This window comes from Labrus mixtus, chromosome 2, assembly GCF_963584025.1.
Source record: "Labrus mixtus chromosome 2, fLabMix1.1, whole genome shotgun sequence".
In the NCBI taxonomy this organism is placed as follows: domain Eukaryota; kingdom Metazoa; phylum Chordata; class Actinopteri; order Labriformes; family Labridae; genus Labrus; species Labrus mixtus.
Window position 1 is genome coordinate 10,762,257 of NC_083613.1, and position 18,573 is coordinate 10,780,829.

General features: G+C 43.4%; 1 protein-coding gene across 1 annotated transcript in view; it reads left to right on the forward strand.

The window, feature by feature from the left end:
- The first annotated feature begins 913 nt into the window (after positions 1-913).
- Positions 914-18,573, forward strand: part of LOC132984435 (xylosyltransferase 1-like) — a 79,152-nt gene continuing 61,492 nt past the window's right edge. The window contains exon 1 of the mRNA XM_061051274.1: positions 914-1,277. Coding sequence (XP_060907257.1) covers positions 987-1,277 — 291 coding nt within the window. The 5' untranslated portion in view covers positions 914-986. The remainder of the gene's footprint in view (positions 1,278-18,573) is intronic.

Consider the following 18,573-nt stretch of genomic DNA (forward strand, 5'->3'; position numbering starts at 1 on the left):
TTTGACACATGAGACGTAACTTTTTTTAAAATCATGACTGTTACTAAAATTGAACAAGTAGGCCTATGTAACACATTCTAAAGGGACATTTGCAGAAAAGATAATTACTGATATCAGTAGTGATGAGTAGACATGTGAAATATGTAAGGTGTGAATAATGGTGAGGAGGGGGAAAAAGGGGGTGGGGGTGGGGGGGCACAAGAGAGAGCCTAAGTGGATCAAAGTGACACCTTTTATAGTGTCTTGAAATGTACAGGTGAATCCAGGCAACAGTCACAAGAAGAGAGCGAGAGAAACGACCAGACATACAGTACACCACCACAGCAGGCGTCACAGGAGGCAAATCTCTAGTTTCACAACAGTTCCATCACACAGCTGTAGCGGGCATCTTGGCAAGGATGGAAAAGTTAATTTTCCTATTAGCTTCCAGCTGGGGTCCTTCAAGTGGGGTGTACAAAGGGAGAGGATTCTTTCAAAGAAAAGGGCCCTGCAAAAAAATGAATTGCTATGTTTTAAAGATTTAAAAGGTGCTATTATCAATCTAGCCTGTTATTAATATATGTTTACGTCCTTGTTCTGATCAATGTGTCAGTAACTCCTAGAGAGTCAGTCTCTTCTCTGCCTAATGCAAATATTAAGCAGTGAACTTTTCAGTATTTACTGATGTTTGGACCTCGTCTGAATGTATTTCTTTAAAATAATTTAAGGTTTTGCTCATATCAGTCAGGGGCTTGCACAGCTTGGACTGCTGTCGCTCAACAGCCTCTCATGACTTTCACCACACGGTGGCCCTGTGCCTCTCCTCGATGCATCTCCTTGCCTCCGCCACCGTTCATCTCAGCACCCACCTCCCCTCCCCTCCCCTCCCGCTACCCTGCCACTACCTCCTCCCCCTTGCCTGTCCTCCCTCTACTTCCACTGCTTCCTCCTGTCGCGCTGCGCAGAGCCACAGACGCTCCTCCAGCTCCGTGCAGCCCGGTGCGAAGATGGTCGGCGGCTTGTGTGCGCGCAGGTTGGCCCGTCGGTCGCGGTCCGCCCTGATAGCAGCCCTCACGGTGCTGCTGGTGCAGACCCTGATTGTGTGGAACTTCAGCAGCCTCGACTCCGGTGAAGACCGGGAGAACGGAGGCTCCAACGTGCGGGAGAAGAGGGACCGGGTCGCGGGCAGCCGTGCCGCTGGCAGCGACTATTTCCAGCACGGGGTCCAGCAGCGGCAGCGGCAGCAGCATCATCTTCCTCCGCCGGGGAAGGGGACGTCTCGCCACATACAGCAGCCGGTAAGACTGACGCTACCGATGTATTCACGTCATATCCCCGCTGTAAAGAGACTGTCTCACCGGGGATGAAAGCCTGGAGGGGGTTGACAGGCAGGTCAAAACATCGCCAGCTTGCGCTTTTGGGAGACAGGCACACGACCGGGCCTCTAAATGAATGAATGAATGCATGTTGTCACTAAAAGCGGAGGCTGCCTCGTCAGGGAATGATAACATGTCTGAGGCGAGACAGATGCAGCCTCCTTTTTTCTCCTCTGGTGCTGGGAGACAAGCATCCTCAGCCGATGAGCTCAGGCAGACACATTGCACCGTTTGAATGAACGCACTGCCAGAGCTGAGTATGAAACCTGAACTCATGAGCGTGTAGTTCACTCCAGGGCAAGATGATAGCACGGCAGGGGCATAAGGTAGTAAGCTCAGGAAGTGACTGAATAGCAGAGTCACTGACATAAGTTGTACCTGTCACGGTTGATTTGATAGGCTATTTTAAGTCAAATACAGTAGCTGCATGGCTCAGCAACACTGCCTGAGCAAGGCCAAATTGAAACATAACCTAATTTGCAGGGGTTGAATTTGATGAGTAAAAGCAGAGTCATCTGTTGTCTGTGGAAACGTAAACTGTGTTATTGGTAGTGGCAACGTCAGACATAAAGGTCAAGATAGATGGAAACTGTGGTACCAAAGAAAACATGCAGGGGACATTATGAACTCCGGCAAACAATATGAATCCAGTTAGTTAAAGATAGCCTGTGGAGCTGTTTCCATTTCGAGGCACATAAGCTAATACAACATTTTGTTAACTGAAAATGTAGAAACTGAATCCCCAAAATCCAAATGTTTAACTTGTAGACTGCACTAACTGCTCCCTGTGCCCTGCAGGCAACACAACAAGCAGGTTCTGTATTCGTACTGTGCTCCTGTGCAGCATGTGATTAATTTCCACAACCTGATGTCTGGAATTAAATTCTAAAAAAAAAAAAAAAAAAAAATCAGCCTCTTGCTTGCATGGTTTCTCATGCATTTAGGCTGCCCTACAGAAATTGGACGCAGTGGTTCCTGGCAAAGCGTGTGGCGTTTTCCCCTCCACAAAGCTGCCAGCCATTCAACTGTAGCCCGCCATTCAGCCACCATGCAACCAGTAGATAACCGGCTTTGATGTAGTATGATACACTGTGGCCTCCACGCTCAGTCAGTCACTCGGAGCCGCGCACTGTATCATCTGTTTCCTCTGCAGATTCTACTGTGACTCACTCGTCTTCATCCTGTAGCACTGTTTGTCCCACCTGCCGGCATCTCCACAGACCAAAGTCACGCTGAGGACGGGTTATAATTGAGCCTTTTTATGGACAGTTTGAGCATGCAGTAATGAAATATCTCTGTAACATCCCCATTGTAGTCCTGCTGGGACTCAGAGTGGGCTCGTAGTGTTCATTTGTGACTCTCAATAACAATACTTTAGGGTATTGTTTGTGTTTTTTGTACGGAATTACTGCCGTATCTCTAACACACTTGTGCACAAATTAGAAACACAGTGACATAACAGGAGCAGTGGCTCAGTCGTGTCAGAACCTTTTCACGCTGTGTCAACGCTAATCTGTCCAAATGTGTTTCGCTAATAAAACACACAGTGGATCTGCACCCGTGACCTTTTAAAAGATGGCGTTTCGTCCACATGGCCATCGCCTCGGGGGCTCTTCACACGTCCTGTATGCCAGTCAGTCCACCAGCCGGCCAGCTCGCCCCGCTGACTGCCTGTCAGAGTGTCGGCCTCGCTCTCTGCAGCTCTGTGGCCCGGGGACTCCTCACATTCAACTGGTCGCCACGGGCCATGTGCATTACCTCAGCTGGTTAATCACTGCATTTTCATTCTCCTACCCTTGTGGGTGGTGTGTCTCTGAGTGTGTTGGTGTGGCTTAGCAAGGCAAGAGTTGTCCAGCCTAAGGGTGACGCATAAGCGCCAACTGATGCTATATGAGGCACGGCGGCTGACAGAAGGGAGAGCAGCACTTTGATCCAGAATAGAACGAGCCAGAAGCTACAGTATGACAATAGCAGAATCTCTGTGTGATAACTTGTGTTGGATGGAAACATTGTTGCTGTGGATGTGTCATCGCAGGAGCTACAGTTACCATGAGTGGTTGCTTCCTGTTGTGTCTCTTGAGGGAAAAGCTGCTAGAAAGCGTAGATGTTTTCTTCTTGATTCCAACAAACACCTTTGGCTTGCACCTCCACAGCCTTATATAGATATAACCGAATGATACTTTGTAAGCTGGGAGTCTTTTTACACAAACAGTGGCTACCTGTTGCTGCACCCCCATCACAAATATCTTATTAATTAGCCTGTCTTGTTTTTCCCTGACAAAGGTTTATTACAGGAGATGTCATCACAATTATTATTAATAGGTGGTTATTAAGGCGGTCGGTGGTGATGGATGTGGAAAAACAGTAAATGTGCCAGAATTAAATCATTCCACCTTCAGCAGGAGACCGAGTAAAGCTTTGAAAAAGAGTCCAGCTTCAAGCTTCACATCTGGTTGTCAGCACTTTCTTTTCCATCAGCCACAGTAGTCATATACTGTCATGGTCCCCCCCATGTGCCCAGCGGGTGTCCAGCTCACACATGTTTTAAAGAGTTTCCCTGTTAGTCATGGCATTACACGTAACATTACCTCTGATGTACACTTCTTTCCATAGCGCTGAGTTTTCCTAATGGTTTCCCTCTGGCAAAGGTGGCATTACAAATCATGTAAAATTGCACATTTAAACCAGTTTTTACCACATACATGACAAGTTTAACCACATAATATTATATTGTATTATAAAGATGTACATTTTCCCGCGGTGGCTAGAGAAATGAGTTCCAGCTTGGCATGTTGCTTGAACAGTTTGTGAACGACAGATATTGTACACTTGGTGTCAGAAAGGAGAAACATTATTCAGGAAGGCAAAAAGAGTCAAAGAAAGTCTGGAACTCCAGTCTCATATGAGGTCTTTAAAAGCTTCATATAAATATTCTAATGTAACTTTAAATAAAACTTATTTTCCCATATAGTTGTTGGAAGTTATAATTACTTGCAGAGAGTCTTTGAAGCTGTTTTTCAGGATTTAATGTGAATAGCTGAGCTCTCAGATGTCGGAACATTAAAGGGATTGAAAATGAAATAACTTAGTAAACACTCCCATCATGCTGGGATTATCGTTGGAATTGTAATCGTGTACAATAGAAGTAACAATGTGCTGTACATATGTTTTGTGTTTAGGAGCTTGACTGAAATCTTTTGTTGCTAGCATTCTTTTCACCAGCCACCACCACAAGCACGGTGTGATTCATCTGAACGCGGTGCTGCTGACTCATAAAGACGCACACACAAACAAACACACCAGCACTCATACCAAGACCTAAAATGATGTATATCGGTGTGTAGACGCAGGGAAGTATAGCTCCAGATATGCACACCAACATACATGTACATATTATTAATACTGAAACAAACACACTCGTGTTCACAAAGAATGAGCCAGGTTGTGATGATGGCAGTGCTTTTCTACCAGCTCAAATATGTGTCAGTTATATTATTTTAGCCAAATGGCGATTCACAAAAATGTTTGATTTGTAAATGAATAAATGAATAACAGGAAAAAAGTCAGTTCTAAGTTTTATTTGATACTTTTATTAATGTCAATAAGTACATAGAAAACAGCAAATAAATTTTGTGAAATAAAAAATAGTAATATAAAAAAAAGTTCCTTTAAGGCACAGAATATAAATTCTGCGTCTCGGGGGCTCTCAATGAAAACAATAACAAAAGATTAGGTGGAGGCTGGCGGCGGGGAATCATGGGAGTGATTGTCTCATGCCGGCCGCCACCAAAGAAACGGGCTGATTTCTCTGTCTGTTATAACTGTTGGAAATATAAGAGGTCATGTAAGTACTCTACAAAAATATATAACAGGTTTAGGCCATTTTTATTTCATTTTGATATTTTAGTGTAAACAAAAATTGCAAAATACACACAGCTGTGTATGTTGTTATGCAGGTGTGTTTTTTTTCTTTTTTTTGCTCAGACAGACAGAGAAATAGGCAAACTGTAACAAAAGTAATATTAAAAAGAGATTTAATATTGCATCGTTCATGGGGATAATCATGACTCATACAAAGCATATACAGTTCATTTAATTAGTTTTGTGTTCTCATTAATTAAAACTTATTCCTCTCCTGTTAAAGTGCTAATATGTGGTTTACATCACTTAAGAGAAATAAAATCTATCCTTAATGCGTGCTACTGCATTGCTATGTGCCAGCCTTCTTATTTCCTCTCCCTGAAGTCTTTTATTTCACTTGGAAACAAAACTGCCGTCATCACCTTACTCCCTTGTTTCAGGTTCAGTTCTGTCTCACATTGCGTTCCAGGCAGTGTACTTTTTTCCACTGCCATTTTGTGTGCCAGTCACTGCCAGTGTTGGTTTTTGTATCATAGCAAAGTCACTTTAGCAGTTGTAATTGGCACTTAAATTGGCGCTCCAAGAAAGTACATTTTCTTGGAGTGTGGGCTATTCTTCCTCAGACGCACCTTTGAACATACATAATTATAGTCCAGAGGCACCAATGCAATATGTGATTTAAAAATTCAGACGTCCCAATCATTACCTCAATGAAGTGTTACCCTGTAAAACCTGTAATGAGGGACAAGTAAAGAACTGGCTGCCCATCAACGGTCCATCCATCTGTCGCTGTGTTTCTGCAGACAGGGAGCTTCTTTTTCAAGTGCTGTTAGTCTCAGAAAGAGGTGGGAACAGGTTGAGATCTGAGGAAGTATGCACCTCAGACTTGAAAGAGACACATCGAAAAACCCAAGACACTTTGATGTTGAAGTGTAATCTGTATACATGACACCATCCCTCAAAACCTGCGCCTGAAAACATTTCATTATTATCATAATGCAGTATACTTCCAAAACCCTGTCATGTTATTTCACTGAGCAGACCCCACTCATATGCAAAACATCAGTGTCAGTGGAATCCAAAAACTTCAGACTATGTATACTTTATAGACTGAAAGTTTGAGTCTCCATAGCAGCTCAAACATCACATCCCAAACACTTCCATGTGAAACACTCCTCTCAGCACAGGTGCAGAATGCACTGCAGGCTTCTTCACTGTGGTCTCCATGCTATGTGTTTACATCCGAAGCTGCCGCCTCCCTCTTCTTGTCCTCTTCTGTCCTCTACGCTGACTTTGTGTGAAGGAGGAACAGCCATTTAACTATTCAACAAGTGTCAGGATGTCTGAAACACTACACTCGGGGGAAGAAAACACACCGGCATGACTCACACAGCTCTGCAAATGATGTCGACGTGATGGGACAGTGGTTTCCAATGTGGGGGTCGGAACCCCTCCCCCCCCCCCAGGAGGTTGTGAGACCCAAAGAGGGGGGTCGTGAGATTCCTTAAAAAAAAAAAAAAACAATAAAAATGTTGAATCATTGAAAATTGTTATTGCACCCATTATTGTAACAATAGATAGTCTAGTAGTTCAGTTTCAAATAAAACCATTTCATTACGTGAAGTGAACATGAAACATGAACGTGTAAAAATATTTCAAATCTCAGTCTGCACATGACAGCAACATGACAGCTGCTCTTTACACATAATGATGCACATACATGTGTGTCTCTTTATTTAGTTTTGTACACTCAGTGCTAAAGTCTCTCTCTTGTGTTGCAGTGTTTGGATAGGTCTATTAGTTCATGTGTGTGGCTGTGCGCTACATTTTATGCCTTAACCTCTTCAAGGGGCCGTGGGGGGTCCCCAGTTTCTTGGTTAGGGTGCAGAGGAGAGTAGATGTTTTATTTTGATTAATCCTTTCTCTTGTTTTTCTTCCAGGGATTTAGGCAATATGCCTGTATTTTTTATTTTTTTGAGCTAAGATAGTTTGGGTATTTGACTATGATGTTATGTTTATTATTTTGGCATGTGCTCTCCCTGGAGTTTGAATAATTGATGTTTCATGTTAATAAATAACTTATTGTGGACTGAAGATTCATCAGGAGTGAGGAAGGAGAGGGTCACTTTAATGCTATGGCTGGTTTTCCCCCTATGGCCGTATTCCACTCAGTGCTACAGTCTCTCTTTTTGTGTTACAATGTTTGGATAGGCCTGTTAGTGCATGTGTGTGGCTGTGTGCTACAGTTTCTGCTTTAACCACTTGAAGGGGCCGTGGGGGTCCCCAGTGTCTGGCACCCTCATTTTGGGGCTCGAGAGCTAAAACGTTTGGGAACCCTTTGTGATCGGAGACCAAGTTTCATTATGGTACTGTATTTAATAGAGCGAATAGATAACTGCAACATCAAGTTAATAATAGCAGTCCTTGTGGATTGTACTTGAACAATATGTACAGTATGCCTCACAGCTCCAAAGAAAGGCAGTCAGGAGGAATGAGGCTGGTGCTTGACATTTCACGGGTAGATCAGTACGGTGGGGAAACTACGTGATTGAAATCAAAAGTAAAATATTAAATCGCTCGAGTATTTTATGAAAGCTTTTTCCTGTTGATGTTAGTTTTTGACTGTAGTTGATAAAGTCACATGATCACTTTTTTGGGGGATTAATGACAGTTTGAATACTCAAAAATCTTGACTAATTTAAGCGGCAAAGAAGAGAGAAAGTTCTTCATACAACATGGAGTAATGTGCAGATGTGAAAGTGGCTCAACAGACACAAAACCTACTCTTCTTCTCCTCAGTTAGACAGCGTGTCTGCCTGTCTGTCGGTGTGTCTATGTGCCCGTCTGTGTGTGCTCTGTGCTCAGCTTGATGCCTTTGTGCGCCTCATCTGTTCAACTGCAAAATCAAAGATCGTAACCAACGCACGTCTCTGTCCTGTCATGTCTATTCAAACAAACCTCACCATTACCACCAATTAGAGTTGCAGCGCTCTGTGTCTAACCTCCATCGACAAACACACACACACACACACGCACAAACACACACACACACCACCCTCACTACAATCACAGCCCAGTCCCCCCTCCCTCCCACGACCATCTTCCTCTCATCCTCCCATCATCATCTGCTGCTGTTACAGATGGTTTCATCTCCTAACACATTAATAACGCATCATCCAGATGAATGGAGCTATATAATACCTAGCGTTGCCAATAATCCCATAGGTAAGAGGCTTAGCAGACATCCCTGAGAGAGAGAGAGAGAGAGAGACATAGAGAGAGACTTAGGTGTGGAGGGGAGACGAGGTGGGGGGCCTGATTACTCTTATCTGTACTTGGGTATCTATGTTGATATTTAGCATAGAGCTTAAAGGATGCACACACACACACACACACACACACACACACACTGAGGTTTAGACTAAAAGACTATCACCATATGGAAGGGGCGTTAGGTCAATCTCTGATCCCCCTTGCTGTTTAGTGGTTACAGGGTTATCCCTTTAAAATGATCTGCTGTATTTTACACAAACAGTTGAAGGAAAACGGTGTAAAAATATGCACTCAAATTCAGTAATTAAATTAAAACCATTGCAACTGGACTGCTCACAAAAAATACAAGTGTTAAAAAAATGTATACAGTGCAGTGGTTTGACTTTAAAGTCTGCCGTTCTTCTAAATACAACAACCCAGAAGAACCTACTAGATCTATTCTTCATGTGCCACATTGGACAGGTGAATAGGATGTAACAGTGGGTCCTTAAGGACATTCCTTAGTACAAAGGTTATATAAGATAAAATGGTTTAGACTGCGACTAGCAGCACCGTATTAGAAGATTTTTTTCTTTTTAAGCCCAAGCGCCCAGCAGGTGTCTAAGAACAATCTGAACCGAGAAAAAGAATTGCCAGACAACTGAGGCTGTCGAATAATTAAAACGATTATTTTCCAAACCACTATTTACCTTGATGGAAAACATTTAGACATCTAAGAAAGATATGAAACAGAAAGTATGAAGATTTTGAAAAAGAACAAATGCAAGAACGAGAAAGAACAAGACTTCGACTATACTAGGCCGATAATATTGACGTGGCTCTGGCTTTGTGAACAAGATGGACTTCCAAAATCCTGCTTTTAATACTTAACCCAGTTGGAAATATGACTTTGTTCCTCTTTTTCCAAATACGGGATTTAAACCTATGGAAAAGCAGCTTTTAGCTTTTCTGTCAGAGCTGTTGGAACAGGAAACATGCAAATTACTGCGGCTAAAATACAAAATACAACCTCTGCCGACACTAGCAATGCAGCAGAGGAGTTGTGACTCTGTCTTAAATCTATAGTCTGTCCAAACACAAACTCTGTTGAGACATGTATTTAAGGAAGGTTCTTATGTTTTCTTCTTAAATGGAACATAAGTGATTTTTTTACTTATGTGTTTGTTGCCATGACAGATCCGTGCACATACCCATACGGTCTGACTGCCAGCAGTGGCAGTCATCCTTTGTTAATGGTTTTTCAGCCTTGATCACATTGTGTTCTGTATCTATAGCACCTATATTGTAGCCCCTGCAGCATTCAACATGAATAGACTTCTGTAAGGGATCATTAGACAGTCGGGAGTGTATTTGTCTCTTCATGGTCACATCAGAGCAAAGAACTCTTGACAGCCTTCTAGCTTGGGAAGCATACGGCAGATTTCCCACTTCTCTGAAATCGCTGGAGCACAACCACATAGGCATGCAACATGCTGATGTACAGTAAATGTTAGATCCAAATGCATGAACATGAACACGAACATGTAATCACGCCCACATACTCTCATGACACTGAGCATGATGAGCCCATGCCTTGCTATCTTCTCCTCAACACACTTTGCATTAATCCCCATGTATTGTGCTATTCTAATAGGACAGGGGGGACTGTGACAGGAAGAGAAAAAAGTATGCAGGATGGTAAGGACACAGGGTGATGACATGTCGGCCAGGCAGAGATACGGGCGATCCATCCTGTCAGGGAAAGCTTTTGTCCCTCCAGTCCCGTGGAGCAAGAGGAGAAGAAATGACAGCGGTGCTTTTCTTCGTCCTCTTCCCCCTCCTCCTTCTCCTCCTCCCCAATCTTTTTTTCTTCTTCTTACTACTGGAGCTGAATGCCAACAGCCCAGAAGACTTGTCCCTATCTCTGATTAAGAGAGAAAGTGAGAGGGAAAAGAACGTGAGATAGAGACAGGCAGAGAAAGAGAGACAGATATGCAAGACAGAAGAAAGCTGGAGGAAGAAATGTTGGGAGGGGGGGCAAAGAAAAGATAAACGTCTCATCCCTTCAACAAATCCGACGTTGACTCAAATCCCAGCGTAATCCTCCGGGGAACCCGGTCTGGTTTGAAGGCTTGTTAGTGTAGCTCAGGCCCAGGCTGGCAGAGACGGTATGGTTGGAGACTGTTTCTGGAAACTAACCTGAGTCCAAATGGACTCTACACATGCAGGGATCAGGTCTGTCATTTTCCCCTCTGTTGGTGAAGTTAAGGATTTAGAGGTAAGCTGATGCCCAGACACTGATCAAGCTGGTTTTATCAAGCATCTCTAAATAGGAGCCCTGATTTAGGATTACTGTGAAGAGGATGGTTGAGGGAATCTGCTCATAATCCCAATTCCCCACTGCCCCTGCAACATTGTGATTCCAGTGGCTGATAATCAAGCTGATGGATACTTGCTGAGATATTGCTTCATGCTAGGGCGAGGGATGATGGCGATGCCTCTGAACAGTCTCTTATCGATCATACCATTGAGATACCCCCCCCCATCCTCAAACATCCCACAACTATTGTTCCATTTTATTTAACTCTGCACCACTGCACTACACCACACTAAACGTTTTGTTTCATTTGTGACTTACAGTTTATTGCTCTAATGTACTGAATACAGTGAACTCTAAAATAAAATCATGTGAAGTAAAAGTGTGCAGGGAGCACAATTTGACTTTTAAAACATCCAGCTATAAAATCAAAGCACAGCACTACATCTCAGGCAGTAGCAAAGCTGGTTGTAACAATACATTTGTCTGGTTAAGAAGTCATTCAGACATCTTTAGTCATATTCATCAGCAGTGCAGAGAACTTTAGAGAAGCAGAAAGACCAGAGTCTTGCTGTCATGAATTAGCTCTTACCATTAAGCTTAATTACTTTTATGGACTCAAATGAAGGATTTTGAACTTGTGACTTCAACAATGCAGTTTTTAAATTGACTGTTATATTTTGAGCAAGAAACATGCAAATGACTGCAACTAAATACAACCTTTGCTGACACAGTAGCCAGCAGAGGATTTGTGGCTCTGTCTTTCACAACATGAGTAGTAACTTAGTAGTAGATAGTGACTGTTGTAAGATAATCCGACAAAATGGTTGTGGGGTTGTGGTTGCCCTACAGTGTCATGGCTATAAAAAAGGTCTGTATGATGTGTCAACTGAAAAAAAAAAACGGTTATTTTTGGGTGTTGGAGAATCCCCATTCCCCATGCATTATTTTCAGCAAATGCAATCATAAGAAAGCTTATGGGGGAGAATATCCTATTTGGATTTATTCTGATATTACACTGGAAGCATCCTGCAAAATGAAGGACCTAAATGAAGCAATTTTCCGTCTTTGTCAGCAGTGGTGCCAGATTCTTCCTGCGAATCCAAATGATTCAACAGGTCCACAATGATGACATACAGGTTTGGTCGGATCAGTTGGAGTTATGAAGCTCTTTACATTTCAGCACCATTTGATTGTACAGTCACTTTAAAGGATAGCTTATTATCTTAAAAGCTTCTGCCCTGTTTTGTGAGTGACTTATCAAATCTGGTGCAAAGTATGGAGCAACAACAAACATCCTTTTTTGCACCCTTTGAGTTGTGTTACAGGTTAATATTTTGAAGTGCTGCTTTCATACATGCACAAAAGTAAGGTGCCTGTGTGAATGCAATTAACTTTGACTGCAATTTTCCCTGACAACCATCCAGTAAAATATCTGCGTGAAGTTGGAGTAAAACGTTGTTTGAGAGTTCAGCAGATTTTGTCTTGAACTCAAAGGGCTGCAAACATCCAGCTGCCTCCACAAAATTTTTTTTTGATTATAGCATTGGACTCTGCTGCGAACAAGCAACTCAGGAAGCTTTCAGGTGCAGCTTGCCCGAAAAGAAATCTAAATTCTAGAAATTTCAGTATTTCATGTGAGAAAACGGTCTAAGGTGAATCTTTGAGGAGGCAGACAACCTCCATCCGTCCATTTTCTTCCGCTTATCCGAGGTCGGACCCGACAACCTGATATGCAAAATATAATGAAAACATAAACCACAAAATTGTCCAAAAAACTCAACCAATAGTTTAAATATTTACTGGTAGTCCGTAAATATTTCTCCAATCAAGTGTGCCTACTGTTGACAAATAACCAGTTCATTGTATGAATGAGAATCAGGGTTTGGCTTTATGCTGAAGTCCATGTTGACAATCCCTAACTGGGAGGTCACTGAAGCAGATCGACTGAGACTGCCTCAGGGCAGCCACTGTACGGGATGCCGGGAGCTACGGAGCTAGACAGCAACGATGAACAAGTTAGACCTACACACCTGCAAAACATCCTCACAAATTCAAACACATGCACACACACTCCTACTCACTCTTCAGCGTCCCCACAGTGCTAGAGGCACACACCTACAGAATGCATAAAATCATGAAATACTCTTCTTCCTGCATCACAAAAAAAAACCACTCACCCACACAATCTCTTTCTAAAGCGCACACACAAACACAGGGTTGCACATACACAAAGGCCTCCATCTCTCTGCTCCTTTTCCCTTGGCTCCATGCAACACACGCACAAAGACACACACTCTTTGAGAGTAAATACAATTATAACACACTCTGTGCGCCACATGAGAAGCTGCTCTTCAGTATTCATGTTAACCACCAGGAACAGCCGGAGAGCTGGTGCTCATTATTGAACAGGTGTTTTCCCCGTCAGCTCTGTGTTTAAGATGCTGTCTGTCCGTCCTGCCCATCTCCCCTCCCCTGAAACGCCTCCATTGCCGATCTCTTGAGGTCGTAATAAAGACGCCGCAATACCGCCGTCACATCTCCATCCTTCCTCTTGACTACATCCTCACGGTTCTCATCCCCGTGCTCTACCACTCCTCCTCTCCCCCGGTCGCCCTCTCCTGCCTCCTCATCCTCTCCCATCTGAAGTGGGGATGTCTTACCGCGCCACTGAGTCGCTCTCGCTGGTCCTCCACACGCTGCAGGCCTTCCAAATCAGCTTCAATGAGGAGCCCTGCAGAGGCTGTCGCTGCCGGGGATAAATTGCGCTGTAATTGAGCTGCTTGATAATAATACGTTCTTCGCTCTGATTTCCTACCAGCGGTGAATCATCAACACCATCATCATCGCGCCATCACATCAGCAACGCTCGGCAGACGCTTCCACGCCGCTGCCACCGCCGCCGGAGTTGACCTGCACTCTTACTTGATTCCCTCTCCGTCTCTCTCTCCAATTGCTCTCGTTCCACTTATTTTACTCCCATTTCCTCCCTCTTTCAGTTCGTCTCTCGCTCCGTCCTCCCCACTACTCGTTCCCCTCATCTGTCCCCAACCACCCTCGCCTTTCTGTTCCATTACATTGGATGGTGTGCCTCAGAGGTATACAGAAATTACATTGTTGGAAGAAAAAAAACCTCCCTGTGTGTGTGTGTGTAAGAAGAGGGTGGAAGAGGAAGAGAAGCTAATTAGGATGGGGTGATTGTGTGAGCACAATGTCAAAACGGCACTTTGCTACTTACTTAAGGCATTCTTGCCTTGAGTGGAAAAGCTTGGTGATTTTGCTTTTTGGAAATGATCAGAATTTCAAAAAAGAATTTAACTTTAAACTTGTAAGCACTCTCCTTTTCACTCTGGTACAAAGGTCATAAAGGCCTCTGTTTGTTGGCAGTTTGTTAGGTAAGGTGTGTGTGTGTGTGTGTGTGTGTGTGTGTGTGTGTGTGTGTGTGTGTGTGTGTGTGTGTGTGTGTGTGTGTGTGTGTGTGTGAGAGAGAGAGCTCATATGAGAGAGGATGCAAAAATATACTTTTAGTTTTGCAGTATTAAGAACTTAGTTACATTTAGAGACTAGATGTTCTCCTCTGTGTGCGCTCACACGAGTGTGCGTTCTGATTAATACACAAAAGCACAGAGACTCCCACGCTGTCATGCAACAAAGTTTTTTTTTTCTTTTTATCTATCCTATACATAACTATTAGTGCCACTGACAATATAGCCCATAGATATTAGTACAGACTGCCAACACGCGCGCATAGAGAATTACATCCTACGTTTATTTGATGTGGAAAACACAGAACACTGGAGCCTGTCCGATCCTGTCGGTGTGTCAGGACATTTGAATAATTAATGTGTATGCTTTTGTGCCTCATGCAGAAGTGTTCACTGCATCTTTCGTTTCTGATGTTGTGGGAATAATTCAGCTGGAGTATAACTTCAATCCACCATTAACATATTTCATACAGTGTGATGTGTGTGCTCTGCGTGGTCAGTGGGCACAATGAAAGGAGAGAAGTCAAATGAGCCGACTGGAGTTCGGTCTATTAAAGAACAAAAACAAAAATCTGTAAATGTAAATTCTAACTCGCCCGCGTGCCGGACCACCTGGCTCTTACAGGAAATGGGATGTGACACTTTGATTGGTTTGATTCATGTTACACCAAAAACACACCTATGTATAATCTAGCCATATAATCCATCCTCTTTACGCTCTGCGTCTGGCTCTACGCCCAGATTGTATGCCGTGTAAATGCCAAAATATAGTCGGACACGCCTCATATCGCAGTGCGCCACGCGCTTTAAACAACACTCTTTACATCATCAAATAGGGCCCTATGAGTGTGTGTGTGTCGGTCTGTGTGAGCTACTGTAGGGGGGAGTTAACACATGTTTTCACTGCTTTAACCACCCTCAGGAGTATTGCCTTTCCATAGAAGAGGACCATTAGGAAAATCATTGACTCCTTATTGGTGTCAGCGCTCTGTTTGTGTTTTTGTGTGAGTGTGTGTGTGTGTAAGGGCTCAAACAAAGAACAATACTGCTCTTTTAACTCACTCTACCCCCTAGAATGGAACGGGTCGAGCTTACAAGGGAGGGGGTGTTGGGACCTTTTTTGACTCCTGTCTTTGTCCTCGATTTTCCCCCACTAACCGCTGTGGGTGAAATCCGTTTTTTTCTCGGGCAAATAGGCCTACAACAATCTTTTTACGTAACTCTCAGTTTATCCACTGGATAGATGAATACATCTTTTTTTCCCAAAAGGGCCAAAAGAGTCTCACTGCAACCCTTTCTGTAAATTACTATACATGTTTTTTTTTTAGGTTGTCTCTGCACAAGGCTCTGCTGAGCCTTTTGTGCTTGAATGTGAGTACACCAATCTGCACAGACCTTACCTGTACGTGAACAACAGTAGCAAGTAGCAGCTTAACACTAAATCCTATATGACTGTTCTCAGCATATTTATTAAAATGATTCTCCTGCACATATGCACATGTTCCAGAGGCGTATATCGGACATATGCAGACTTAATTGTCCTAACTGCTGAGAAAGAGATTATTAGTAATTATTATTCAGCCAGTGCACATCTGCTTGCCTAGCACTCAGTTTCTATAGGCTACCTAAAAGACACTAATGACTACAATATAACAGCGATAAAGGAAGAACTGTAATGAGGTGGTGACTATTTGCCTGATGTGGTTGTGTTGCTCTATAAGGTGGGAAGGTTAATCAAAGCAATAAGACGATATTGTCACCAGCAGTGTGTCCAGTGGAAGCAATGGAGATAAATGAGAATACGCTTTAGCTTTTTAGTCTACTCTGCTACCCCCTCAGTCTTATTTTCCTTCTTTAGAATGAAGCTAATATATTCATATTAATGTGCTGGAAATGACTCAGTTTAATACCTCATGAGAGGTTAGTTGTTGTAAGGGTGCCTATAACGCTAGGAAAAAGTCGAACAGACAGTAGAGTTATTATGTTCACATGCACTGTAGAGGTCTGATTGAAGGATTAGCTCAACATTTGAATAACAGTACAGATTAAGTTAAATATAATGTGTAAGTTAGTGCACTTAAAAGGAGCTGTGTGGATTTTGCTACCTTAAGGCAGTGCCAGGCTAACTGTTTCCCCATGTTTCCGGTCTTATCCTAAGCTCTATAACTGCTTGCCCATTCATACAAACCGTATACCATCCAACCCACAGAAATGTAGGAAGTGCCTCTTGGTTTTAAAGTGAAAGCAATGTGGAAGTGCATGAATCCTGCGTTCGTTCTTATCCCAAGCAGCAACTCCTGGCATCCACTTTAGAGGCAGCTGCGTCTCAGTGGTACAGTCAGCTGTCATTCGGCAGTCGTTGGTTCGATCCCAGCTCCTGTAATCCACATGTCTGAGTGTCCTTTGGCAAGACACTGAACACCAAATTGCTCCCAGGGGCATAGCAAGTAGAGAGTGAATGTGTGACTGGAATTTATTGATAGTCGTTTTACTTAATAGCTTCTGCCATCAGTGTGTGTGAATGAGTAGTTGTGTTAAAGCAAGACTAGAAGAAAGCATCTCTACGTGAGATCCAATAACATCACCGAATGTTCAGATCATTCCCCACGGTTCCACAGAAACACGACCAGTCTGTTTCATCTCACCGTGTCTTCATCCACCGTCGAGGTGATCAGCTGGTGGTGACTAAAATCTGAACTGTATCATTTGTAACGTCGCTAGCAGTCTGCTGATGTAGCTGCACAATTAGACAAACAAACTCTGTTTCAGAGCAGTGTGTGTTCAGACCAAAAAATAATAGTTCCTAAATGTAACTCCAGTTCTAGGTGTACGTGTGTACCCCTCTAAAGGACTCTGCTATTGGTCTGCCCTTTGAATCTCCATCAGAACTGAACATATAGCCCCTAGCCACTGCACCTCCTTTGGTGTTTTTTGTCGGACTACAGAGCATGCACTGCAGCTACAGCCAGTGCACAGACACACACGTCTGCAAAATGAATGGTGTGTGTGTGTGTGTGTGTGTGTGTGTGTGTGTGTGTGTGTGTGTGTGTGTGTTGGGGTAACAGTTACTGTTCATAAAATGATGAAAAAAAAACATGTATAGTAATTTACAGAAAGGGTTGCTATCATCTTACAGTCAGTTGTACTCAGATTTTTAAAGCACTCTTTATTTTTCTGCAGCAGGGTTTGACTTATCAGACATACAGTATGCACTGCATGTATACAGTAGGATATATAGCCTATATCATCTATAGAAATACAGTGCAGTTATGTTGTTCTATGTTTAATGGATGAAGGTTTGTGTGTTTCTGTCAGCTGTGGCTCTAAAAAGCTCTTCATGTGCGTGTGATTGTGTGTGTGTGTGTGTGTTTGTTTATGGTGAGTAGTTATGTGCATGCTGCATTGAACATTAAAGGTCGGGGAAGGTGATGATTCTCCCTCTTTCTGTGTGTGTGTGTGTGTGTGTGTGTGTGTGTGTGTGTGTGTGTGTGTGTGTGTGTGTGTATGTGTGTGTGTGTGTTTGTGTGTGTGTTGCACTCCACATGGCGTCTCAGCCTGCAGCGGGCCGATGATTCAGAGGACACAGGCTGCATGACGTGCACTGTCTTTGACCCTCTCTACAGCAGCTGCTAATATAATGTTGCACATGTGTTTGTTTATGTTGTGTTTATTATAGGCTGTGTAAATGGGACTTAATATGTACGATGGACATACTCTTGTCACTATACATATGCATTCGTTGTGAACGATATGTAAGTCTTTGTGTGTTTTTCATATCAGTGAACAGCTGTGTGTGTTTAGCGCTGCTGGGTCACTTTGGGCCCTCTGTGCTCTTCAGTGCTCTGCTTTGGCTCCCAGGAGCCCCAGAGGATTTCTGCTGGGTATGCTGACAAATTGATGCCGCCGAAATGGCTAACTGTTCCTTCTGTGGCTGGCATAGGCCGCAACACTCCCCGAATACCAGGCAATATCCACGAGCACTTTTTCTCTTGTCTTTGTTGTCAACAAACACACAACCAATATGACATCATCGCGCAAACACAGAGTTTCTGATGTGCTCAGCCTGAGGGAAAAAAGCCTCAAATCCAGCCTAAAATCTGGATGAAAAACCTAATCCCCAACTCCAGGGGATCCGATCTGAGTCGCTGCGGGGTCTGGCTATCGGCCATTGCTCCATTCCTCGTAGTCCAGCTCTCTGGCTCGTTCTTTCTCCTCTTTTCTTTCCCTCTCTAGCTCACTCTCAGAATATTGGACAGCTGTTTCACACAGTGAAAAGGGGGGGAAAGTAGCTTTAATTTTGCCA